The sequence below is a fragment of the Rhineura floridana genome, chromosome 8, assembly GCF_030035675.1.
Source record: "Rhineura floridana isolate rRhiFlo1 chromosome 8, rRhiFlo1.hap2, whole genome shotgun sequence".
NCBI lineage: Eukaryota > Metazoa > Chordata > Lepidosauria > Squamata > Rhineuridae > Rhineura > Rhineura floridana.
The window spans coordinates 90,317,979-90,345,329 of NC_084487.1; the positions used below are offsets into that span (position 1 = coordinate 90,317,979).

The 27,351-nt window shown below is 41.4% G+C and overlaps 1 protein-coding gene across 1 annotated transcript in view; it reads right to left on the reverse strand.

Moving 5' to 3' along the window:
- The window catches only part of CTTNBP2 (cortactin binding protein 2), a 123,655-nt gene that overhangs the window by 64,263 nt on the left and 32,041 nt on the right, over positions 1–27,351 (reverse strand). Inside the window, 2 exon segments of the mRNA XM_061640072.1 lie at positions 2,530–4,180; positions 14,252–14,476. Coding sequence (XP_061496056.1) covers positions 2,530–4,180; positions 14,252–14,476 — 1,876 coding nt within the window.

Here is a 27,351-nt window from a genome sequence, read left to right on the forward strand (position 1 = left end):
CAATAATGTATGAAACAGGAGCATGAGAAAACCTTTCAAAACATAGCATATACAAACTAAGCAATAATAACTGCATTGCATATTTAATATGCAAATCCCAATGTTAACATAATGTCAATTCCATACCAATTGCAAAGATTTCACAAGGAAGTAGGACAACAGGTTTGCATTCAGTGAGGAAAACGCAGAACAAAATTAGAAAACATGAGTAAGCTTTGTGGGTTCATATGCAAAAAGTTAGCAAATATGAAGCATCTGGGAAAGCATGCTGGACATGCAGTGATGAAGAATGAAAGGAACAGGGGGGAAACAGCTTCTGGCATCAGCTTCAGATTGTGGAGATGGTTAATTCTAGAGTCCATTACCAACCTCTCCTGCATCCCATTCACTTGATAAGCAAACCACATACAAAAAAGATAAATCAGATCTGAACGAACCAAATAAAAACATATGTTGATTGAAAAGTGATTTTTTTAAAGAACAAACCTAACAATGAAAAAGAAAAGGACAATCCCAAGGGCATGGGAAATTCTATTGCTTAGAGCCATTTTAAAATTTAGACTTTTGTTTCTAGTCTAAGTTATAAACCTAGTGGATATTCATTGACCTTAAAAGAGCTGAATCACGGAGGCTATTTATAGATATCTTCCAAGCAAGTTCCATAAAAATGACCCAAACCTTGTAGCTAGACGATAGTCAATACATGTGTTACAAAAGTGTAAAGAAGCACAAGAGACCTGCACTGCTTTTTTTCTTTCGTTTTTGATAACATCTATTTGGTGACATTATAAGGTAGCTGGACAGCAAATATAATCAGTCCCACCCAATTTCATGTATATATTTAATGATATCCCTATGGCAAAAATCATGCTGAATGCAGCCAGGCATGCTCATCAGCCATAATGAGCAAATGCAGCCACACCCAACATGAAAGCACCCATTCATTCTGGTAGTCCAGGCTATGGTCTGAAGGCACATGAGGCCAGCATGAAGCTAAGCAGGGTCAGGTCTGGTCAGTGGATGGGAGACCACCTGGGAACCATATGTAAGCAACCTTGGGTTTCTAGCATGAAAAGAAAGGTGGGGTATAAATGTAATAAATAAATAAATAATAAATCTGCTACCATTTTTTATTTATTATTTATTATTTAATTTGTATCCCACCCTTCCTCCCAGGAGGAGCCCAGAGCGGCATTAGCCCAACAAAAAAAAATATTGTTTTTTAGTTGCCAAGGATGTTTGAATGACTTTAGGGTATTTTGGGGGTGCTAAATCCAAAAATGACATTAGTTTTGCCGAATTGGCTCTAGTTTTTGAGATAATGGATACCCCTCAAATGACGATTGTACCCCAATACGACCTGTAGCTGCTGACATATGCAGCAGGGTTTGGTCTGTCTTTTTACTCTTGAACATTGTTTTGCAAGTTTATCCATTGCATATAATATCATATTGATACTTTTTTTTTAAGAGGAATATGAGTATACTTGTATACTGCAATAACATTCCTGGACTTCATCTCCAAATGGGACTACTGGAATATCGACCAGAAGATTGGCGGCTTTTTATAGACAGCTCCACCAGAAGCTTGAAATGTGTTTTATTGCACAATGGTAACCGCTATGCATCTCTTCCAATTGCTCACTCAACAAAACTTAAAGAAGAATATGAAAATATCAAAATGGTCTTGCAGAAGCTCTGCTGTCATGAGCACCAGTGGTCTATTTGTGTTGATCTAAAGATGGTGAACTTCTTGCTTGGGCAGCAAAGTGGATACACGAAGTACCCTTGTTTCATCTGCTTGTGGGATAGTAGGGCAAAGCAAGATCATTGGAAAAAAGTGACATGGCCTTCAAGGGAACACATGACTGTAGGTGCAGCGAACATCATTAACAAGCCATTGGTTGACAGAGAAAAAATCATTGTCCCACCACTCCATATCAAGCTTGGACTGATGAAGCAATTTGTTAAGGCCTTGGACAAAGATGGTGATTGCTTCAAATACATTTGTAGATCATTCCTTGGACTGACTATGGAAAAACTAAAAGCAGGAATCTTTGATGGTCCTACAATTCGTAAACTCATCAATGATTTGGATTTCACTAAATTTATGAATGATGTTGAAGCTTCTGCCTGGTGTAGTTATGTCTCAGTTGTTAAGAACTTCTTGGGTAACCACAAAGCAGACAATTATGAAGAATTGGTGCAAAACATGCTCACTAACTTTAAACATTTGGGTACTAATATGAACATAAAGGTACACTACCTCCATAGCCACTTAGACAGATTTCTGGATAATCTTGGTATTTTTAGTGAGGAATAAGGGGAGAGGTTCCATCAGGATATAAAGGTGATGGAGGAAAGGTATCAAGGCAGATGGGACAGACACATGATGGCAAACTACTGCTGGAGCCTCCAATGTGATTGTCCTGATGCCCCACATAAAAGAAAATCGTACACACAGCATTTTTCTATGCATTAATTGTGATTATCTGAATCAGCTTACTTTGTATATTGACAATCCCTTTACCTGATGCTGTTACCAGTAGGCTGTCTGAATCACATGGTCTACAGGATGAAGCACTAACAGGGTTTATGGAGGAGCTACAGGCAATGGTGGTGGGAATGACAAAGGAACTTTCTGAACATGCAGGTTGGTTCAGTCCAGGGGATTGGGAAGGCCAGGCACCCACCTGAGACGTGGCCATGGCTGGTATGGCACAGCCTGCAGATGCCACAGATATATCTAGTGTTGGTTTTGGTGGCAGCTGAGGTGAGGACTTAGAAATAGCTTCCTCATTTATTGCCCTGATTCCTTGAGGTGAACTGGAAGGAGGTGAAACTAGGGTTTTGCTCTCAGTTTTGGAACCTATATTAGGGGAGCGACCACTATCCATAATGACTTTAAGCTGTGGGTGCGGTGGTGAAGGAGTTTGTGAAAGGCCTGGCTTTTTTGGAGGAATGGGTGGAGGGTTCCCTCTGTCAATTCTTGACACACTAGGAGTCTTTAAACCCATTCTACCGACTGGGGGAGGATAAGTGCCAACGTCTATCGAATGGGACATTCCTGGCCGTCCAGGCGCAGAGCCCTGAGGACTTGTAAATCTTGAAAGGACCTGCGTGACGGTATTCCGAGCTAGCTGCTTGGCAACTAGGTTGTCTCGACTTGTGGGCGACACGTCTCTTGACAGAGGGCTTTGGGTAGTGTTTCCATTTTGGTCTTGATCGTTAGCATTGGTTTGAAATCTAAACCTAGCTGCCTGGACACGTGGATTCAGACCTTGGTGCCCCGCAGTGCCAGCAGATGGAGAATGCAGAGAGTGCATAGACGAAGCTTGCAAGTAGTTCTGAGGTGCTATACTGGGTGCTGGAGAGGATGCAACGTTATTTGGAAAAGAGGAAGGTAGACCTGATGGGTCAGGTGTTGTATTTGGTCCATTCTCCTCAATTCTGCTTTGACCGTGAGTCAGAATGGGAGTTGAGGGGGATAAAAGGAGGTCACCACAGGAAGAATGCCTGTCAATGACTGGCTTCACAAATGATGCATTGGAGCATACATTCATCTTTGTGTGGCCAGGGAGCAAAGGGTTGACAGCTGAAGGCTTTACAGGTACAGTTAAAGGCAACTTCCTAATACTTTCAGTTCCACCATCTATGAATGCTGCATCTGTCTGGCAGGCAAGTGTTCTCAAAGATGCTCCCTCTGTTCCAACAGAGACAGAAACCGATTCTCTATCTTTGCTCCTACGTGGGAGGGAAAGGTGCAACTTACTATCATTTTCCTTTTTCAGCTGCTCAATCATTTTTCTCATTCTCTCCCTCTCCTCTCTGAGATCACTGGTGTGTGCTTCCTCTCTGCTAAGCCTGGCATGCAGTTGCTCCCTTTCTGTATCCAAATCAGAAAGCTGCTTTTCCATTTGTGCTTCCATCTGGGCGCTCCGTTGCTTCTCAGCGGCAAGAGAATCCTCCAATTTGCCGGCTTTCTTCTTTTCTTCCTCAAATTTTGCCAGGACATCTTCCAACTTCTGGGCCTCTTCTACTATTTTGCTGGATAGCTGTTTACATTCTTTCACTAGCATCCACACGACTTGTTTATTCTTGCCACGCTCTTCTTCAAGACAAGCACAGAGTTTCTTATGTTCCATTTCGAGTGCTTGTAACTGTGATTTCTCCATTTCCAGCTACAAAGAAACGCAGAACAATATTCTCATTACCATATGGGCTGGGCTTTTTGTGGCTGTTGTCTCAAGTAATAAAATCAGTGGCATTTTATGTTATAAAAATGTTACAAAACCTCTTTCTTTCTTTATAAAAGTATTTCTATACCACCCTCTTGCAAAATATCAGAGCGGTATAAGCAATATAAGCACATTTAAAAACAATAATTAAATAATTATTTAACAATAATTAAAATGACTGGCTACTCAAAAAAACATTTTAAACAGCTACATAAGCCCACAGGTACAAAAAAAGTCTTCAAGAGATGCGTGAAAGTCAAAAGAGAGTATAGTATGGAAGCATACCCATAGTCATTAAAAGGATCTGAATGAGGCTATTTCTGGGCTGCATAGTTCAAAGATTTGAGCCAAAATGTTTATAGGCCTCCTTTTTTCCAAAAGAGATTATGTGAAAGCAAAACTCATATTGGTTTTTCTTGATTTTACAGAAAAATTCAAATAGTTCACTAAATTAATGTCTTGGCACTCTTTTTAAAAAATGTTTCTTGGGGGACAATTATTTTGCTTCACTAACTATTAAAACAGTGTTTTTGAAACTGATACTAAGAAGAGTTGGGTGTCTCAAGTGTACAATTGCAAACCTCCTGAGAGGTAGCTCACATATGATTTCTTTGAGAATGCAAGAGGTCACCAGAAGGCTCCGAAGTGGACAAGTTTGCCTTGGGCTGCTAAGTGGTGCCTCCAGGTAGATTATGTAAATGTCGCCACCCCAATTCTCACAATGACAGCTGCACTTATTTTCCTTTTTTAGCTTTTGGGTGACTCTGTGTATTACCTTAACACTGCCTTCATATGAGCCTCACCTAGCCTTTAGCTGTGTGGCAGACTGATACATTTCTGAAGGGACCACATGCATGGCTGGTCAGGCCCTGGTCAAGGGCCCCTGTAACCCAGAGGGGTCCCAGAAGGGCATCTCCTTGGGGTGGAAGGGTAGCATGCCTGTTCTGCAATCTGCGGCCATGGCAGGTCCTGACCCTGCCGTGGATCAAGGAGAAGGAACTCCCAGGCAGCCCTCTGTACAGATAGTGTGGGCTTCAATAAGCCTGCAGACATGCCCCACCTACCTCTTCCATTGCTATGAATGTTGTATGCGCTGTTTGTACATGCCTACCATCAACTAAGATGGCGGCAAGGGCTTCCCTCAGGGGCTGACATCCACACCACCATCTTGGTTGATGGTAAGCATATGCACACAGAGCACACGGCATTCACAGCGATGGGAGCGGTAGGTGGGACATGCAAGTGAGCTCCATGGGCCTGGGGCAGGCAGGCATCCAAGGGCCTAGACATGCCTGACATTGGCCCTGACCACATGCGGGTCACCTCAACTGTGAAACATCTCATTTGCCAATCAATGAAAGGGATCAGGCCCTCTCAAGCCCCATTCGTCACAAGGACAGAACACATGTTATACTCTTTAAAGTGATATGACCAAAAATTGTCTCCCCATGGCAACCAATCTTCACCTATGCATAGGATTTAGAATTACAATACTAACTTGGCAGAGCTTGGCAATCACAGTCTTCACACCTCTGACCATCACTGGAGAGAGTGAAAAGAGTCACAGTGAGATTGTATACAGCTAAGCTCTGCATTAAGTGATGGTAAATGTCATACACTCAGTAGGATTGTTCTTTGCACTTTTTCACTCCTGGGAGTCATTTATGTAGTGCCTGAATGCCATGGAACGTGCGAGATTGATCACAGCTCTGACTCTTGGGCTCCTGAGTTCCATCATGTTGCTCACACAAGCTGGCAACTCATGGAATGAAATGCATTTTTCAAGTAACCTCAAATCAGCAATCAGAGTACAAACTCACGATCAAGAAGAATCTGTTTGCCACCTCTCACACATCTCTCAAAAGGGATATAAAATTAAAACTTCTGGGCTTTATGGCAACAATACATCAAATACTGTTATGTAGTGAAAAAGAACTTTCCCTATTTGTGAGAATCAAGGTTGCCAGCATTATTCTTGTTCTTGGCTTGTGGTCATGTATATACCATTATTTAAAGTAACACTCAATAATTTGCTTTAATAACGTTACTTGTTATCTAATTTTGAGAATTGTTATTTAATTTTGAGAACTGTATTATTTTATTGATGTATTATGTTATACTGATGTATTGTTATGTTTGTTTTCTTTTGTAAGCCGCCTTGAGGGCCTTTTGGCCATAAGGCGGGGTATAAATTAAATAAATAAATATAAATAAATCAGCTCATCTGTGAACAAAAAATTAGGATCAATGTATGTGTACTGCAGGAGAGCCTTGCAGAATGTCTTCAGGGAGAGATGAGTAGGAATGAAGAATGCCAGGTAAAGGCTCTTCAAGATGAGACAGCAAATAACATCACCAGCCTGTTGAACATTGATCAGCATCTACTGATCAGCAAGCATAGTCTGCTTGCAATTCTGAAACAGGATGGAGAGTGTTTATTCTATATCCATGCTCACAGGGCCAAGATTTTTTTGTGTCTTGGGAAGACAGAAACACTTATTTCCTGACCAGGAGCTATTTCTGAATTGGGTGTCACTAGAACAGAAAAGGCTTAAGCCTCTGCTCTTGACTTAGGATCATGATACAATTTAATAACATAAGATGAGTGCTTAGTTACATGAAATCAGTGTTCATGAAATGTGATCTTCATTTTGACCTCAGGCATCCCCTCTCTCTCCTTTATAAGATAATTGTGCACAGTTAGGCAATAAGCTGATAAGAGAAAACAAATAAGATGGTTCCAGTCCAGTATCTGTGATTACTACAGAGGAGGATTTAACACTCCTGTAGATGCTAAAATCATACTAATTTCAGAGCTGTAAGAAGATACTGTATGCTGAAAATATTTCATGTACACTGTAATCTGGGGAACCAGATGGCCCAAAGGATTGGTAACAGGATATGAAACATTTCATCTCTAGGTCATTGGTTCAAATTTGGCTTTGGTTGCTAGCAAAAGGAAAGTCATTACAAGCTGGTGACTTCTGAGTGGCCTGCTGCTCACCAATAGGATTCTGTCTCCTCCCTTCAACACAGAGGAAAAGTGAAAGCCCATTGGGCAACTCTTCCAAATGATTTTGTTATTGTGTACATTCCCTCGACTCTCTTCTAGTAAGACAGGTTCTGCTTTATTTCTTAGAAAGCTTGAAACAAGAAATTAACAGCAGCTTTGATGTCCTCTCCACCCACTCTGAAAAAGAAGCATTTTGTGCATAGCAGAAAGGCAAGGAAGCAAAGAGGAAATAAAGTTGCATGTCAAAAAAGCTAATTCTATAGACTGGTTGGTACTTGGATGTGTGTGAAAAACTAGGAAATGTTAGCTAACATTCCTGGGATGGATATGTTTAATCAATAAAAGTTAACTGTCTTGGTGGTAGTATTGGATCCGCAGTCTTAAAGCATCTTCATTTCCAAGACCTAGGAGAAGAACAGTGGGGCAGGATGAATATTAAAAAATATTTTTGCTCTATAATCCAATAACACATGCACACTCGCAGCATGTTTTACAGCATCAATCACTGAATTCTCTTGAAATGGAGACTGGAAAGAGCTAATAGCAAAAAGCCTTGGATAATGAAGGATAAGCAAACATATGGGACAGCATCATGGTGGTTATTTTAATTGTGTGGTCTTGGATAGGCCTCAGAATTTGATACAAGTACACAGTGATCCAGATATGACATAAGATAATGAGCAATGAGATGTAGTTCAGAACCTTATGGATTCTCTGCCTTGGCAAACAAGAAATGTTATTTCAGGGGAAGAACCCTGAATAAACAAAGGCTGAAAGTGCTGTGGACATTCCCAACAGCAACCTAGTAAGGAACAGCTCCATCTGATGTATCTTATGTATTTATTTGTTCTGTTTTTATCCCCACATTTTGACTAATGTTCCTCAAGGTGGTTTACCAAAGAGAACAATTTTAATTACAATTCAAATCACTTTAAAAACTCATCAAAGCTGTAAAGCATTCACACAATTAGATATTTCCCCAAAACACAAAAGGACCCAAACTTCTTTTACATGTTAATTACATATAATAATATTGGGTGATGAAAATCACATTTGTTCCTTATTCAAGAGAATACTATTTTCCATATGCTAAACTATGTTAAGCGTATACAATTTTCACATTATAACTCCTTTCCCACAAATCAAATTGACAAAGTAGTGACTGGCAGGGAAACAGGGGATCTAAAAACAAAATAAATATATTTACAAAATAAAGTTGATTCGAAAAAAGGGAGGAAGCCTGTGCACCACCTTTATTTCTGCTATTATTTGAGGAGCAGGTGGGATTGACCCTTCCAGCTGCCTTCTTGGCAGCTGGAATTTTTAAACTGATTTTGACAGCTTTCCCGAGGGACCTTATTGGGGATAAAAAGTAGGTTATACACTTGAAAAATAAATAATATAGAAAATGAATGCAGAACTAGCTTAATGGTTAGTTATCTTCCTTCAACCCAACCCTACCCTGCTGTGCCTCAACTAAACATATCTATTTAAAAGGAATACAGATATGTACTTGTCAGATTATGCCACTCCTTCCTCACCAGGCAGCTTCTGCTAAAGGAAGCAGGATGGACCATTTCTTCAACTAGCTTACGCGCCTTATAAGACTTTTGCCCTCTACACGAGTCAATCTAACTAGTTCTCTGCCTTTCATCTGTTAGCCCCAGTACCATTATGGACCAGTCCCCACTATGTACCTTCCTTCCTGTCCCAGATTCTCATGTCCATCTAGGACTCTGAACCCAGTCTTGCCTACCAAAGCATCTTCTGATTTTTGGTACTGCCCATTCGAGCTTCTTGCCTGCACCATCAAGCTGTTTGCCAGAGCAAACCCTGGAAGAACTCTGTTAAACTACCTCCTCATGGCATTTAGTCAACTGAGACTGTCATCCTATCTTCAACTCCTACAAAAGCAGATAAAATCTGTGAGTATTCTCTCCCTAATCCAAATAAATCCTTAGAACAGGGGTACCTTGTGTGATGTTGTTGGGCTACAACTTCCAGCATTCCTGATCATTAGCTATGCCCGACAGGAATTGAAATCCAACATCATCTGAAGGGCACCACGTTGGCTATCCCTTCATTAGAGGGTTGTTTTTTAAAAAAATTCAAAGCCACTTGTATTACACCTGTCTCCATGTGTTTGACTCACTGTACGAAGCATGTTTACCTTTAATTACTTGGCAAAATGTATGTAAATAAAGTCCAAAGAAAGTTTGGTTTCAGGTATCGTGCAGCTGATCTAATTACGCTGAGTTGTTAACCGCCATCAGCTATATTGGAGACATTGAGCTATTGTTAGTTCTTAGCTTGTAGTAAAGGTATGCTCTCAGCCAGGTTCAGAAAGTAACAACTTTGCCTGCATTCAAATGTTCTATGGTGAAGGTAAGGCTGCAACCTGACCAAAGAAATTGTAATTGATTAATCCTATGAGTTTTAGTCACTTAATCTATCTATTAAATTTGCATATGGGCAAAAACAATATTTCTGCAACAAAAAACTTTATTTAAATGATGCATACATGTGTCACACCAGGCATAATCTTATAAGAGTCACTCCGTTCTGTGTACAAGAGGGAATTGTATCTTTTAAAGATAGCACTTTTATTTAAAAGACAAGATTTTTAGATCTGCTATGCAATTAGTTGGTATGCAATTAATTGGATGCACCATTTCAGTGGATTAAAAGTTTTTAATAAATTAATCCAAACCAGAGATAGCAAACATAGTGCCCTCCAGATATTGTTGGACTACTCATCATCCCTGATCACTGGTCATGTCGGCTGGGGCTGACCACATTTGGAGGGCACCACACTGGCTATCCCTGATCTAACAAATTAATCAATTAAATGTTGCAGCCCTAGATAATAGAATGACAATTCTTTTGCCTCAGAAATCGGGACTGTATCTGGGGCCCTGACCAGACCTCGGATGATGAATCCTTTGATGAGGACCTGGACCGCTCAATGACCAAAGGCAAAGGTGATCAGACAGAGCTGTCATGTCAGCAATGAAGTCCCTGGTATATATGGAGGGAGTTTTAAAGACTTGCCTCTGGGGGATGCCCTGGAAGGACTCTCGCGGTGAGTTCCTGACCCACCACCAGCAGAGGAGCCTCTAGCTGACTCAGAGGGGAAGTGTCAACACCAAAAGTTCTAACAACATACAGCTAGTTGATGACTCAGTGGTGGGCTGGATGAGGGCCAATAAACTGAGTCTGAATCCTAGCAAGATGGAGGTGTTGTGGGTTGGTGGTTCCCGAGTTCGGATATTTGGTCAGTTGCCTGCTTTGGATGTGGACGTACTCTCCCTGAAAGAGCAGGCTTGTAGTCTGGGGGTGCTCCTGGATCCATCTTTATCACTAGAGGCCCAGGTGACCTCAGTGGCTCGGAGTGCCTTTTACCAGCTTTGGCTAGTAAGGCAGCTGTAGCTGTTTCTGAACCGGGATATCCTGACCACTGTTATCCATGGACTGGTAACCTCCAGGATGGATTACTGTAATGTGCTCAATATAGGATTGCCCTTGAGATGGGTCCAGAAGCTGCAGCTGGTGCAAAATGAGGCAGTGCTACTGCTCACTGGGGCAGGGTATCGCCAACATGTCATCCAGATGCTGAAAGAATTGCACTGGTTACCTATTAGCTACCGGGCCAAGTTCAAGGTTCTGGATTTGGTGTACAAAGGCCTGTACAACTTGGGACCAGGATACCTGAAATATCATCTTATCCTGCATATATCCAGTCGATCACTGCGCTCTGCAGGTGAGGGCCTCCTGAAGATACCATCTTATCAGGAGGTCCATTCTGCACAACATAGGAAACGGACCTTTAGTGTGGTGGCACCTACCCTGTGGAATTCCCTCCCTTTAAATATTAGACAGACGCCTTCTCTGTTATCTTTTCGGCACCTACTGAAGACCTTCCTCTTCCAACAAGCCTTTTAGGTAGAAACCTTATTCCAGTCTGCGTCTGTGTTGGAATTGCTTTTTAAGATGTTTTTAAAGCTTTTTTGAAAAAGATGTTTTTACAGATGTTTTGTTTTAATATGTTTTTAAAGCTATTATGCTTTTTAACATCTATATGAAGCCGCTGGGAGCAATCATCAGGAGATTTGGGCTGCAGTGTCATCAATATGCGGATGACACTCAGCTCTATCTCTCGTTTAAATCTTCACCAGAGTTGGCTGTGGAGACCTTGTCCAACTGCCTGGAATCCGTGAGTGGATGAATGGGAAGGAACAAGCTGAAGTTGAACCCTGATAAAACCGAGGTACTACTTGTGGGGGACAAGAGAAGGTTGGGTGACATTGACCTGAAGTTCAATGGGGTGAGTTTACCCCTAAAGGACCAGGTCCGCAGCCTTGGGGTTGTGCTTGATTCCAGGCTGTCCATGGAGGCTCAGATTTCGGCAGTGAGCCGGGCAGCCTGGTACCAACTACACCTCATACGAAGGCTGCAACCCTACCTTCCTGTTCATCAGCTCCCACTGGTGGTACACGCCCTGATCACCTCTCGTTTGGACTACTGTAATGCGCTCTACGTGGGGTTACCCTTGAAAACGGTCCGGAAATTACAACTGATACAAAATGCGGCGGCTCGACTACTTATGAATAGTTGCCGACGAGATCACATCACACCAGTGTTGTTCGACCTACACTGGCTTCCAGTTGTTTTCCGAGCCCAATTCAAGGTGTTGGTATTGACCTTTAAATCCCTATACGGTTTTGGCCCAGTTTATCTCACGGAGCGCCTTCAACGCCACCAATTATGCTGCCTGACAAGATCGGCCACACAGGGCCTTCTCTCAATCCCGCCAACAAAAACAGCCAGATTGGCGGGTACAAGAGAGAGGGCATTCTCAGTGGCGGCTCCCACTCTTTGGAACTCCCTCCCACAAGATCTCCGGCATGCCTCTTCCCTAAATGTATTTCGGAAAGCCTTAAAGACTTGGCTTTTTCAGCAGGCCTTCGGGGTATCCGGGGAGGGTTAAACGATATAATTGTAATGCCTCCTACCCAGTTTTAATATTGTTGTTGTAGATCTATTGTTTTTATTGTATTACTGTATTTTATTAATTGTATTTTAATAATTTTGTAAGTCGCCTAGAGTGGCCATTGGCCAGATAGGCGACGAAGAAATTAAATTTATTATTATTATTATTAGTATTATTATATTTTAAAGTCTGTTTGTAAGATGTTTTAGAGTGTTTTTAGTGTTTTGTTTGCAGCCCTGGGCTCCTTCTGGGAGGAAGGGTGGGATACAAATTTAATAAAGAAATAAAGACAAAGCACACGTGTGAGAGCCCAATGTCACCATGCAGTTCTACAGTAAAGAGTTCCTTGAGAGCAATTAAGCACCTGCAGTGTTGTTGGGCATGGCCTGGAAGGCTATATCAGCCTTCAGTTGGAGTCTGCTCCCTACTTCTGAATCTGGCTCTTTTGCTCTGCTTTCTATGGGATCTCCTCAGTTGCCAAACCCTGCTTCTTGATGTTGCCCCTGGATTATGTTTTGACTCTGATCTGATCTCCTGTGCCTGATGTAGTCTGGCCTTGACCTTGCTGTCTGAACTTCTCCTGCTACGTTTTGGTGGAATTGTCTGTGGGCCTAAGTCTGCAGTGAACTCTATTTGGGAATCCATCCCTACCTTGCTCAAGGCCTAGTACCTAACCTGGCTCAAGCAGGACACCAGAAGGGATCAGGATCCCTCCTACATTCCTGTCACTCCCTACATTGTAAAGAAACATAGACAGGAGAGACCCCCACATATATCTGAATGCAGGCTCTTAAAATCCGTCCATTCCTTTCTCCCCTGTGATGAGGGGTTGGAGAAATTGGGGAGTGAACACACAAGCCCAATGCCTCTTGCTTACTCTCCCCAGAAAAAATCCAAGGGCAAAAGGAACGTTCTGACAGAGCTTGAGATATTTTACTTCCCTATATCTCTGTTTCAAGATAACTGACAGAATCCAGCCCGGTCGTGACTTGGGGGCAGGGGATCTCATCAGAGGAAGAGGAGGGAGACTCTGCAGAGTTATCCAGCACCATGGGGGACCTTGAAGAACCTGTTTTCACAGTTAAGCTGCCAGAGTTATCCAGCTCCATAGGCACTTTGCCTGCCACCCCCACCTCACCCCCATTCCCTCAGGAGTGGAGGCATGACAAGAAGGCCAGAGCTGGTAAATGACTGCTTGTCTGGCAGCCAGAGGCCTAGGTGCTGGAGATCCATCTGAGAAAAGGGAGAAACCAGAGGAGGACCAGGTAGGTATTGGGAACCGGCAAGAAGGAGGAGGAGCTGCCTGTGAGGACAGAAACCTCCCAGTCTCTCCTGGGTGTCTGGGAAGGTAACAGCACCTTTCAGGCTTCACTTCATCCAGATGCCACTTCTAATTTTCCCCTCACTCCCAGGTACAGAGAACAAATGATGGATAACACCTGAACTCTAGCATTTGGAACAGTAATTTTCTATTTTCTTGCATCCTCCAGCCTGCCCCTTTGTAAGAGCTGCAGCTGCAGAGTGCCAAGAGACTTAGCTACAAGCAGGAATTCCCAAGGTCAAATCTCACCTATGCCATTAATTTTTAAGAAGAATGCCTTAGGTAAGCACTCCCCTCTCTCTTTCAGCCGCCTATCTGCAATATGGGAAGAATAATACTAACCTAGCATACAGGGTGGTTGGAAGGATCACAGTAAAATCATTTATCTAAATCACTTTGAACACTTGAAAGTGCCATTTCAGTTTGACGTTTCTGTTGTTCATTATGTTGTTATTATTATTTATTATCATTATTACTTAAAGAGGAATCTTCTTTCATTGTAAGAATTGCAAACTATTAACCAGAAATGCATCAATAATGAAAAGATAAAATTAACACAGCCACTCTAGAATGACCAATTTTTTTTTTGAAAAATGATTTCTACATAAAAATTCATAAAAGTGGAAGGGAATATATTATTCTGAAGATGTGGGAAGAGAAAACTAAAGCAAAAAGGAGTAGATGTGGTACCTTCTTTTGTCTATTTTCTGCAGCAACCAACTGAGCTGCCATTCTCTCTTGCATTTTTCTGCAGTGAGCCATAACAGCTTCTAAGATAGAGAGTGGGTTGGTACAGATGGACTTCTTGTCTTTATTACCAGCACCTGCCTCGTAGTCTCGCTGCAGAGCCAGAAATGGGTCACTAAGATTAAATCTCCCATACCGTTCCTGGATAAAAACCTCCTTCCTCCGTGCCTAAAGTATTAAACAGAAAAAGGAACAAAACCAATAATTAAAGAACAGTAATATGAAACATTAACACACAAAATAGCTCTACGAACAGAACATCTAGGAAATATATAGCTACACATTTAGAAGACTGCAAATTACATCAGTATTTTTAACAATAAATAAGCCAATATATTTTAAGAACAGTAATGTTTTATGATAGTACTCTAAATTAAATATTATTTACTAATAGGCAAAAAAGCCTTGCTGTTTAAGAATGTCCCCTCACAGATCTACTATCATCAGAATTATCTGGGAAGAGGGGCTGAATGCTAAACCACTCTGGCCACTGGAGCTCTGTCAGGGGAATAGGAGTTTCCTATCAACTCTCAGCACCCTTCTCAGGATTCTTTGGAGTAAGCCATGACTGTTTAACGTGGAATAAATGTCTGGCGTGGGTGTAGCCCCCTGATTTGTCAAGCCAACAGCTGTTAGTCTGGCTATTAGAACACTGACAGCTTGTTCTGACTGAGCATGTCTGCGCTATCATAGTCTCCAATGTTAATTTTCTTAAATTAATTAAGAACCAGCCATGCATTTTTTTTAAAAAAACGTTTAAACTACATAAGATGAAGGTTGAATATAGGGCAAGGTCAGTAATAGGATTACAGGTACTCTGTGAACATGGATGGTTTTTAATTAATTTCAACAAATTATGAGACTACTGACATAAAAAAGGCCAAAAGGGGTCTGGATTTTTTTACTCGTATTTCATACTTTAAAGTCTGTATTCTTTCTGAATGTTTTGTGTATCACTATGAAAACTTAGGAGGATTGTTAAGCAAGCATTTCGGAGTTCAGGACTATATGTTTTGTAAGATTTTGTTTTGAAATTAGTTTATGGGAAGCAGCAGAATGGCATGGGATATATTTTCAATTTAACATTGTGGAATGTAAAAACTCCATGCTGGCTGTAGTATACAGCCACAAAAATAAATAATCTGCAGCGTTCATATAAGCTTGGGATAAATCAATAATTTAGAATTTGTATTTCTTAAGTGCAGTTAATAATATGTGACCATTTCAGCTCAACGTCCCCCTTCATTGCTGCCACCATGAACATGAGAGCATACACACAAAAAACTGTAAGATTTATGTAGTTCTGTTTGTTACCGTTCCTTCTATTAACAGAAATGAAAAAGAAAAAAGAAACAAAGAACATGATTTGAGAAAGTTAACACAAACAGCCCCAATGTTAACAAAAAGTTACATTAAGAATGCTATATTCAAAAATAAAGAACACTGAAGATATGCTGAATATTTTGTTTTAGATTACATTTTTGAATGATGTGGTTACGTTCCGTGCAGGAAGTGGGGATGATGATGATTTATATTTATTAGTGGCTTTCTTTGCAAAGCAACCTAAAGCAACTTACAATAATAAGTTAAAAACCCATTAAAACAAACAAACAAACCCATTAAAACAACAAACACAACAGAACCTAAACAATGATCCAGAATACAAGCCTATCCTTAAAAATAAAGACTTGTTAATCCTCATTGTGGCATAATGTGCAACAATAATCTTCAATGTATTATTTTATATGGAATCCTATTTTAAAACTATAGCACAGCATTCCACTGCTGATTAAAACAGGAGAACTGAAGTAATCCTTAATACAAAACCATGCAGACACATTAAAAAATATATATCTCAAGTGTGATGTATGTTTGGTTTCCTCCTGGCTTTGCACACACTAGCAAACTGAATGCTAGTTCAGCTGCCAGCCTTGCCCCTTTATTCATGCTTCAGGCAGTCCCCTGCCTTAAAAAACAAAACTCAAGCACCAGATGCATGCTTCAGAATAGGACAAATATGTGAAAATAGGGTGCTCAAAAATACAAGCCCCCATGACTAGACTTAACCAGGGCTTGCTTTCTACCCTGTGCCAGCTCCCCCCCCCCCACTTCCCAAGCTAAGGTAAGGGGTGGGGAAAATAAGAGGCCTTTTATCTTTGCTTGCAGGGGTGGTGGTAATCTATGGCGGGTCATCTGATTAGTCTCCTTTTTTTCTGCCCAGGTGCAGAAGAGGAAGATGGGCTCTCTTCTAGCACTGACTATCACCAGGGCCAAAAAACAATCAGGTTTTTGCGAGCATTCCTTTTGAGTACTCACAAAAGCCCTCCTGTTTTCGCAAGTTCTTGAAAGCAACATTTGAAAAGCCTGATTTAGAGTCAAATATACATCCACCTGTCCAAAAAACACATATAGAGTCCTGTCTCTATCTTCACATCATTTAGAGCCAACACAAGATATTGTGTTGCTGCAGTGCTGCCCCCCTCTCTGCTGCCCTCTTCATTATGGGTGTGTGTGGTGGCACCTTCTCCCCTTCACTTTTTTGCTGCTTTGGCAACATCAGCAGCAGAGACGCTCTTCATCTCCACCTCCTCCCTCCCTGTCTCATGCTAGGAAGGACCTGGGGAGGTTAGGTGATCAATTTGTAAGTAAAAGTGGGTGATCAATCTGTAAGTAAAACTTACTACAGACACATTTTTGTTTGTTTGTTGCTAAGTTTGTCCACTTTGCTAATAACAAAGGTGGGTTAAACACTGAAATCATCTTTCAAGAAACACAGCCCTGAAAGATTTCAGCTCTCCTGGTGTGAATGAAGCAGAATCCTCTCAGTTCTTTGGGTAATTAAGGGCAACAATATACCCTTATATTGTTTCCAGAGACTGTATTCATGTTCCAGTCTTCAACTAATTAATAATCTTCTGTTCAGATTAGATACTTTCACTTTGTGGATACTGTGAATACCCAGATAGTGAAAGTTTTACCAGCATAGAGATATTTGTCCAACCATTATCTAAAAAATAAACATAGAATGAATCATGGCTCACACACAGAAATGCAACTTAAAAGGAAGCCAAATACGATCATAAATAGCCTCACAAAATGAAGGTAAAAGTGATGAGTAAGTGTGAAATCCAAAGATATAATGGGAAGTGGGGAACAGCATTAATTATTTTTGTCTCCTCTCAAGACACATCATGTGTAAGAGTACCAAGCTTCAAAAGGTGGCTTCAAAACCAGGCCAAATGATGAGAAAAAGCACTCATCATTTCAAAAATATCAGCATGGAGGAGAGGAGGAGCTAAACCTGAAAAGGCAGTTCCTGTTCAGGCACTATCCACATCAACAGGGATGAGGGGCACAGTGGGATTCCGCCCACTGGCCCCATCCCTGCTATCATGATCCTGCTGACCCCCTTCCCTGCCTATGCATTGGGGGACGTGTCTTTAGAGGGGAGAACGGTTCTGTGTGATTTAGATTCCTGTTTTCTCTCACGTGGTTAACACCCAAACTGAGCTATAATCCTCCAAGCCTGAGTGTCACTTCTCCAAATTCCTTGCAACTTCACTTGAGGAACAGGGATTGATAAATGTCAGCTCTGCTGCCTCAGGATATTAGAACTCCAGTTGAAATCCCATGCACACTTACATGTACACGAATCCATTGGAGGATAGTGGGACTTGTGTCTCTGAGTATATATCCTAGCACTGTGCTTTGGATTTTTGTAGAACAAACTCTTGCTAGCCCTGAGAATTCTTCCAGAGCCTGTGGTATGTAATACTGACCAGGACCTACACATATCCAAGACTGTTACTTGTCATCCTCTGCTCCAGGCTGGTTCCTGCATATCTTGCCTAACACACTATAGCTGGTGTGGGGAACCTTTGGCCCTCCAGATGTTGCTAAACTACAACTCCCATCAGCTGTAGCAAGCGTAGCCAATGGCCAGGGTTGATGGGAGTTGTAGTTCAGCAGCATCTGGAGGGCAAAGGTTCTCCACACCTACCCTATAGGCTCTTGGCTTAACAGAACAGGACAAGACCACATGTCTGACAAGAAAAACTGTGGATTGTGCACTCTACAAAGCTGGCTTCCTGTGGCAACTATTGGGGTAACCTGGGCAATAAAGATATCCACCTTTCCTAGAAATCACCCTACATTCACAGCTGGGTGCTACAGTGATAAGCCAGAAGCACAGAAAGATCCTTAATAACCTTGAAGAGAAAATCCTGCACTGTTGGTATCTGTGCAGAGAAATGAAACTAACACATTTTTACAGTACTCTGCAGATTTTGTCACTTAAAATATGGTAGAAAGTGTAATAGTCCCCTGATTTTTGAAAGAAGCCACAACAGAAAAGCAGGTTAGATTTCAAAAAGCTGAGAGTTTTTGCATGAAGAGAGGAAAATACACTCTAAAAAGTGTCTGCTCTTTTTATAAAGAGTCAAATGTTCCTCTTTTTTAATGCCAAGATCTAGACATAGTATATCCCTTCCAGATCAACACACAAATTTGGAAGAAGTCAGTGGAAGTTTCCTTAAATGTCACCACTACAAATAGCTAAAAGAACATTTTCTAGTGAAAACATGTTTATTTTGTCTTTTTATAGCAATGGTACCTTTGGCTGGGCTCTAGAGAAATCCAGTTTTACTCACAGACACCTGGTGTTTCTAAAATCTAAAACTTTTCTCACCATCCAAGCATGCCAATTTTATCGCCAACATACTTGACAAGGGTACTGGAAGGGAGGGAGTGCAACCAGTAGTACAGTATGACAAAAGGTCATGACATTTATAAGTGCACATGTGCATATTTCATTTATATAGACAAAAAAAAAATCCTGGACATTTGAGAAATTTTTCAGTCATGGGTTAAAATATGTATGATTTGGCAGCATAAAAGAAAGGCAAGCAGCAGCCAAACACAGCACATTTCTCTTAAATAAGTTATCTGACTCACTTTCCACTGCACTAATAATCGTGACTACTATGAAAGCAGGACCAGCCCAAGGCATTTTGTTGCCTGAGATGAAGGACAAGATGGAACCCCATATTCCACATCTGACCAGACTAGAAGTTGAACACATGGGCAATGGGACAGCATTCTCCACTGCTCTTCGGGGCAGCATAATAGCTTAGGGAGGAGGGGGAATGTGGCCAGTCAAAGGATCTGCCACATAAGGCAGCTACCTCACTCTGCCAGCCCTTGAGACTACCCAGTGCCACTCACAGACGATAGGATGCCGGAACTCCTAAAAAAAAACTGTCTATGTACACAGCAGACTTCCCCAACCTTGTGCCCTCCAGATGTTTTGGACAACTCCTATCACCCCTAGAGACCATGACCAATGATCAGGAATGATAGGAATTACAGTCTAGCAATGTCTGGAGGGGACCAAGTCAGGGGAGGTTCAAGTAGGGATTGCCCCCTCCCCCAGTCCTACACGGAGAAGTTACTGCACTCGAGTCTGAAGATCAGAAATGCCCATCTTAGGTGATTTCCCCCTCCCCCAAGTTCCCTCCTCACTTCCGAATCTTAAGTCAAAGTCTGCTCATATAATTAAAAGTTATATGAGTTGAGTAGAGTGTTTGCATATTAAACTAATAATGCAGACACACATTTGAAAAACATTATTTCAGAACAGAATATTGCTTTTGCCATAAGAATTTACAAGCAGGAGACGAGAGTCCTTCCTGTTCACAGATCTTTTCAATAATGTTTATGCAGATTTTGTCTACAGTCTTGATTTAAAGAGGGTGAAACTCTCCCAGAATACATTGGCCAAACAGATCTCAGAACAGTCAAAGTACCTCTAGAGCCCAAGGCTTAGGTGATTAGGGAAGAAGCTGCAGCAAGCGCCAGGCACTTGTGCTTCCCCTCCCCTTTCCAATTCTTTTGGGCAGGAAAAAAACTTCTTTTTTTGCTTTAAAACAAAACAAAACATTTTATGTCCAAACCTGGAGAACTGTGATTTGTTCTAATTAAAGTTAGTTGAAGCAAATAAGGATCAAACTGATTTCAGAAAGAGGAGAGGGAAAGTGCCTGAGTCTATGGCTTGCCCACAGCTTCTTCTCTATCCCCTAAAGCCATGGTTTAGCTTGAGGAATTGTCTGAACCAAGCCTTGCTCCAGGGTAGCGTAACAGTATTGCAGATGAAGCAGTGAAATTAAGCTCAATTTTTGAAGAAAATGTATCACTATGATAGCCAACCAAAGATTTCAATTAGGTTGCAATTTTTCATGACAATCTAAGCCATGAAAATCAAATGTCATTTTCCAGAAATGTTATTACTATATTGTCCATTTGTTTACTATGTCAACCCAATTGATTAAATATATTTAAATGTATATTTCTACAGGAACCAGGTTATTCAAGGCTTTCTAATAGGCTGAAAAAAAGAGCATGTTTCCCCCAAAATTTCCAGAGTCCTAGGAAGAAAATACTGGAAAGTTAAAGGTCTCTCCCCCACATTCCTATTCAAATCAGAGACCTCTCTGAAGTTGTACAATGAATATGGTTTAACACACTCATTTGCATAGTAACAAACTATTGCTACAAACATACAATTATGATGACTGGAGAACTGAGGTTGTCAAGGAAAAATCTTAGATTCAGAAGGGTTTTTTTAAAAAAAACACTAGAGGGATTACTAATGACAGACAGATGCTTTACATATTTTGTTACTTTGTTTTCCTGTAAGGTCCTTTTCAACAATTATTAAGTAACAAGAATATTTGTGATCAGCATAAGAGACTCCCCCAGGCTAATATAATACTTTTGCCTTCTGTGATAGGCTTAAAGTCTACTGGCACGACAATATCATAGGCCCACATTATGTCAGACTTCGGTTAGAATCCAAAATTGTGTCAGGTTATGACTGTGGACTGCAGCTGTAGAGTTTTGGGTAAACAGGATGTGCCCCATTCATATATCCTGACTTTAGCAAAGCTTTTCACAAAGTGCCCCATGATATTCCAGTTAGCAAGCTAGCTAAATGTGGGCTGGATAGAACAACTATCAGGTGGGGGGAGGTAACGAGCGGGATTCTGCAGAGCTCAGTCCTGGGTCCAGTGCTCTTCAACATTTTTATTAATGACTTGGATGAGGAGATGCAGGGAACAGTTATCACATTTGCAGATGACATAAAATTGGGAGGGATAGTTAATACCCTGGAAGACATGAACAAAATTCAAAGTTATCTTGATAGGCTGGAGCACTGAGATGAAAAAAATAGAATGAAATTTAACAGGGATAAGTGCAAAGTTATACACCTAGAAAAAAGAAACCAAATGCACAGTTATAAGATGGAGGATACTTGGCTCAGCAATGCTACATGTGAGAAGGTTCTTGGAATTGTTGTTGATCACAAGCTGAATATGAGCCAACAGTGCGATGTGTCTGCAAAAAAAGGTAAATGCTACTTTAGGCTGCATTAACAGTAAAGTTTCCAAATTGCATGAAGCACTAGTTCCCTTCTATTTGGCACCAGTTAGGCCTCATCTTGAGTATTGCATCCAGTTCTGGACACTGCAGTTGAAGGATGCAGACAAATTGGAAGAAGTTCAGAGGAGGGCAGCAAGGACCATCAGAGGACTGGAAACAAAGCCCTATGAGCAGACACTGAAAGAAGTGGGCATGTTTTGCCTTGAGAAGAGACGACTGGGGGAAGATATGACAGCACTCTTCAAGTACTTGAAAAGTTGTCACACAGAGGAGGGCCAGGATCTCTTCTCTATCATCCCAGAGTGTAGGACATGGAATAATGGGCTCAAGTTACAGGAAGCCAGATGTCAGCTGAACATCAGGAAAAACTTTCCGTTAGAGCAATACCACAATAGAACCAATTGCCTAGGGAAATGGTGGGCTCTCCAACCCTGGAGATATTTAAGAGGCAGCTGCACAGCCACCTGTCAGGTATGTTTTAAGTTGGATTCCTTCACAGAGCAGGGTGTTGGACTCAATGGCCTTATAGGTCCCTTCCAACTACGATTCTATGATCCCAGTGACAGTTGCTCTGTGTCCACAACATGCATGGAACACTCTCCAATACTGAAATGTGCCCTGGAGCATCTCAGCTGGGCCATGTCCTATCTTAGGTATTAATTTATTTCATCATTCAGCATGAACATACAGGTCTCTAAAGATGTTCAACTCTTTTAAACAAGGAAATATACCCAAAGTAGCAAACTGTAAGCACTCCAAATGATATGGCACTCTCTCTGGTTTTGTTTGACCACAATCAGCCACAATTATTTAATTTAGCAAACTAGTACATACAGGAAGGTATATGCAAATAGCTCCCCAGCTCTTTAGGGTCAAGGTGCAACGGGGGTCAGTTTGAGCTGTGCTAAGGTGAGCATTTAGGGAAGGCACTAGAGTATGATGTAATAAATAAGCATCAGAAAAGATTTGACACATCAAATTTATTTTGTAGGACTGCAGATGGCAAGCAAGAACACAGGGGAATGAAAGACTGACTTTTCAAAGGAATAGTTACCAAACAGAAGGTATTCCTTCTATTGAGAAACATGAAGAGCTAACTCAGCGAACTATATAAATAATGCCACATAAACAAGATAATATCCTCACATTCAAATGAATCCAGAATAATTATCACCATCTTGGTCCAAACTTAATATTGCTAATGCAGCTTTAAAACCAGCTACTCACTTGGTCATCTAAGATTTATATGAATACCTTCAGGTGAACTGGGACTGAACTGTGGGACTGAAGCCTTACAAAAGTTAGTTTTTTCTTTTTTAGGTAATGGTGGTAAATATGTGTAGGTGGATTAGCAAATGCCATGGGTAATATTTGAAAAGCTTTGCTAATATAGGTGTTATTCCACTGTTTAACCAGGGAAAAATGAAATATTTAATAACTCTCTTTAATAGAAAAACCTGGTGATGAGACCCAGCACAAATGGAGCCAAAATGAGGCAACTGAAAATAAAAAGGAGATATCAGCATTCTCAGGGCACCCACAAGATCTGCAGAAATACAAACAAAATTTGGAAAAGGCAAAATCAGACCATTGAGAACTGAGTGTGCTCACTAGCCGCAGAATGTTGGGTGCCAGTTGGGGAAAAAAATGGAAGTGGGGGAGGGTTGAGAAGGGAATGACTTGCTGTAGGAGAATATGGCTGGCTGGAACCCAGAACAGGAATACTCCTATCAGGAAGTGAAGAATAATACATTGCAACTTTTTGTTGCAGGTCCCCTTTACTTCTTAGCAGCACCTCAAAAATTATGCAGGCATTTATTATGGCATAGATTATATGGCTCTGAAGTTAATGCATTTGGAAAGAGCTGATGTATAATAAGGGACTGTGGCTGTGCCTCCCTGTTCAAGTCAAATCTGGGGCTTGAATTTACAGTTTGGGCAATCTTTGTCTGTTGAGAGAAAAGATATGCCAAAAATAATTACGCCAATCTAAATAAAGAGGCAACAAGACTGGATTCATTTGCTTATCAATGGTTCCTTCTCAAACTGGACAGAAGTAACGAGTGGGGTACCACAGGGCTCGGCCCTGGGCCCAGTGCTCTTTAACATTTTTATTAACAACTTGGATGAGGAGGTACAAAGCATGCTTATCAAATTTGCAGATGATACAAAATTGGGGGGAATAGCTAATACTGTGGAAGACAGAAACAAAATTCAAAGGGACCTTGATAGCCTGGAGCATTGGGCTGAAAACAACAGAATGAAATTCAACAATGCAAAGTTCTACACTTAGGAAAAAGAAACCAAATGCACAGTTATAAGATGGGGGATACTTGGCTCAGCAGTACGACATGAGAAGGACCTTGGAATTGTTGTTGATCACAAGCTGAGTATGAGCCAACAGTGTGATGTGGCTGCAAAAAAGGCAAATGCTGTATGAGGCTGCATTAACAGAAGTATAGTTTCCAAATCGCATGAAGTACTAGTTCCCCTCTATTCAGCACTGGTTAAGCCTCATCTTGAATACTGTGTCCAGTTCTGGTCTCCGCACTTCAAGAAGGATTGAGACAAACTGGAACAGGTTCAGAGGAGGGCAACATAGATGATCAGGGGACTGGAAATAAAGCCCTATGAGGAGAGATTGAAAGAACTGGGCATGTTTAGCCTGGAGAAGAGAAGACTGAGGGGAGATATGCTAGCACTCTTCAAGTACAGTAGGGCCCCACTCATACGGCGGGTTACGTTCCGGACCCCTGCTGTAAAGCGGAACCCATTGAATAGAATGCTGCGATGCCCAAAAACTGCCGTAAAAGCGGAACAAGCACCGTATGAGTAGGGCTTTAGTCTAATTGCGTCTAATTGAGACTGCTGTATTAGTGAAGCGTTGTAAAGCGAAGCACAGTAAAGCGGGGCCCTACTGTACATGAAAGGTTGTCACACAGAGGAGGGCCGGGATCTCTTCTCGATCGTCCCAGAGTGCAGGACATGGAATAATGGGCTCAAGTTGCAGGAAGCCAGGTTTCGACCGGACATCAGGAAAAACTTCCTAACTGTTAGAGCCATACGACAATGGAACCAATTACCTAGAGAGGTAGTGGGCTCTCTGACACTGGAGGCATTCAAGAGGCAGCTGGACAACCATCTGTCGGGAATGCTTTGATTTGGATTCCTGCATTGCGCAGGGGGTTGGACTTGATGGCCTTGTAGGCCCCTTCCAACTCTACTATTCTATGATTCTGTGCTTGGATTACTAAAAACTCTCTTAAAAACTCTTATTGCATTGCTCTGTACTTTGAAAGGCTTTTGCAAAGTGATTTGAAATATGGGGGGAGGGGAGGTCACAACAAATGTATGTACTTTATTTTGGTTGCTACCCTAGTGCCCCTCCAAATATGGGGGGGGAGTAGGTTAGTCAGTGGAATACTAGTGACTGCTCTTGCCAAGACTTTTCTGTTAACAAAGAATACAGTAGAGAAAGAAGTTAACTAAGGTGATATTAGGATACCAGTTACCTAAATAGTTGATGCAATAACTTATGTACTATTTAATGGTATAGGCCTCTATTTGGGGCAGGCGGAGGTTCAGGGTAAGTTACTGCAGTTAGGATCTGCTTCTGACATTATGTTTCCTTGATTTGTGCAGTGAAGGAACTAGCCAGAATACGGCTGCAGGCACTAATGTTTTCTGGCCTGTCTCAAATACAAATCATCTGGAGGCATATTGTTCTCTTACCGTCTGAATAAAGCATAACTTAAAGCCATGGCTTTAGTGACACCAGTCTCCAAGCAGCTCCCCTCCTTTTTAATAAAGGGATGCATGGAGGGGATAAGCTTATCAAGAGCCCTTGCCAGAATACCTTGACAGGCAAGCTGTCCCTCTGAACCTGCCTGGAGTTTGGTCCTTTATAGTTTCTTGCCGTGCACCTTCTATGAGCATTTCCTCAAGCCTGTATTTTGCTCTGAATGTCTTCCCATTACCTGCTTCCTGCTCTCTCCCTCTCAATGCCAATCCTGGCATCCTAAACCTGATTCTCCAAAGGCATTTCATCTCCCACACTTCTCAGCAGGTTACAGTATAATCCTTACGTTATCCCCACATCATCTCTGCTATGTAAGTTAGACTTAACAAAGACAATCTAGTGAGCTTCATATTCCTGTCCAGATATAAATCTGGGGCTTTCAAGTCCTGAACTGCAACCTTAACCACTAGGGTTGCAACCTCACCCCATCCAAGAGGGCTCTTGTGCCTTTATAACAGCCACATAGCTTTCCCCATCACTGTTTCTCCAGGCCAGGAAAAAACTGCAGCTGCTGAACACCTGCCTGACATACAGCTGCAATAAAAGTACAAAGAGGCTTTGTTAGAAAACAAAAAGAGTGATTTGCTATCCACTACACCACACTGCTTAAAATCTCAGCAGTTCCATTTTTATATTTAAAGCACCTAAGGGTCTGTCATTCAACGGTGAGGTACATTCAGATGCTCAGTCCTGAAATTACATTGTTCTTCCTGAGATGAAAATATATATAGCAAACCTCAGAGAAATACTTTCATTTACTACTGTGATATTGTGTTTTCTTGGGAAGCAATTTAGGCCCAAAAGAAGAGCAATGAAAATGAACAGTGACTAATTTATGTGAATTCATTTAAAAGTGAACATGTTTACATATGTGCCGGACATTTCAGGAGCTGAATTGCTGATATTCTTTCAGCCCACTGTCTCTGCATCAATAAACTGTTCATATAAATGCCCATGATACCAATGTGAGCTTGAGTGCCCACTGTAAATCTTACTCATGTTGGCTGTTGTGGCAAGCTGCACTGTCTTCTTCAATATCCAGAGGGGGAAATACAACAGGAAAGACATACTGCAATAACAGTGCATGCCTTTGGTGGTGAGACAATTATCTTTCTCACAAGAAGCAGATGTTGAAAAGCAGCAGTTTAGAATACCTACTCTTAATCCCAGACACATTGGGTAGGCTGCACATAAGAGAATCCCTGCTAGAACAGAATGAGAGTTCATATAGGATAGGGGTGGCCAACATGGTGCCCTCCACAGGTTGTTGGACTCCGGCTCCAATTGTATATGATTAAGACACTTCCTTGACCATCATCCATGTTTTTGTAACTTCAAGGACTATAATGCACTCTACCTTGGGAATCCCCTCATGAGTGTTTAGAAGCTTTAGTTCAGGGTTCACCCACTCTTTTGGACTGGGGATACATTTTATATTTTCAAAGAGTGCTAAGAGCACCACAAGTAGGGGAAGAACTCTATATTTTAGTAACATGTTTATTAACCACTTCGCAGTGTTGGGATTAAATATAATAAGGAGAGTTGCCCTCACGCCGTAAACCGTCCTTGTGTACCTTAATCAGTGAATTTCAAAGCTCTGCCCCCCACCCTGCAATGCTAGGTCCTGTTCCAGAAAAATACTTATTCCTGGGTTCCTCTGAGTAAATAAAGTGGCATGTCTTTTACACCAGTTTATTTTAAGCGCTTCTCTGCAGAAAAGCAGATTAAAGATCCACAGCTGTGAAAGGGAACAGCTCTATCTGAGTAGCATAGGACATCTTTTGCATACAGAAGGCCTAGGTTCAAT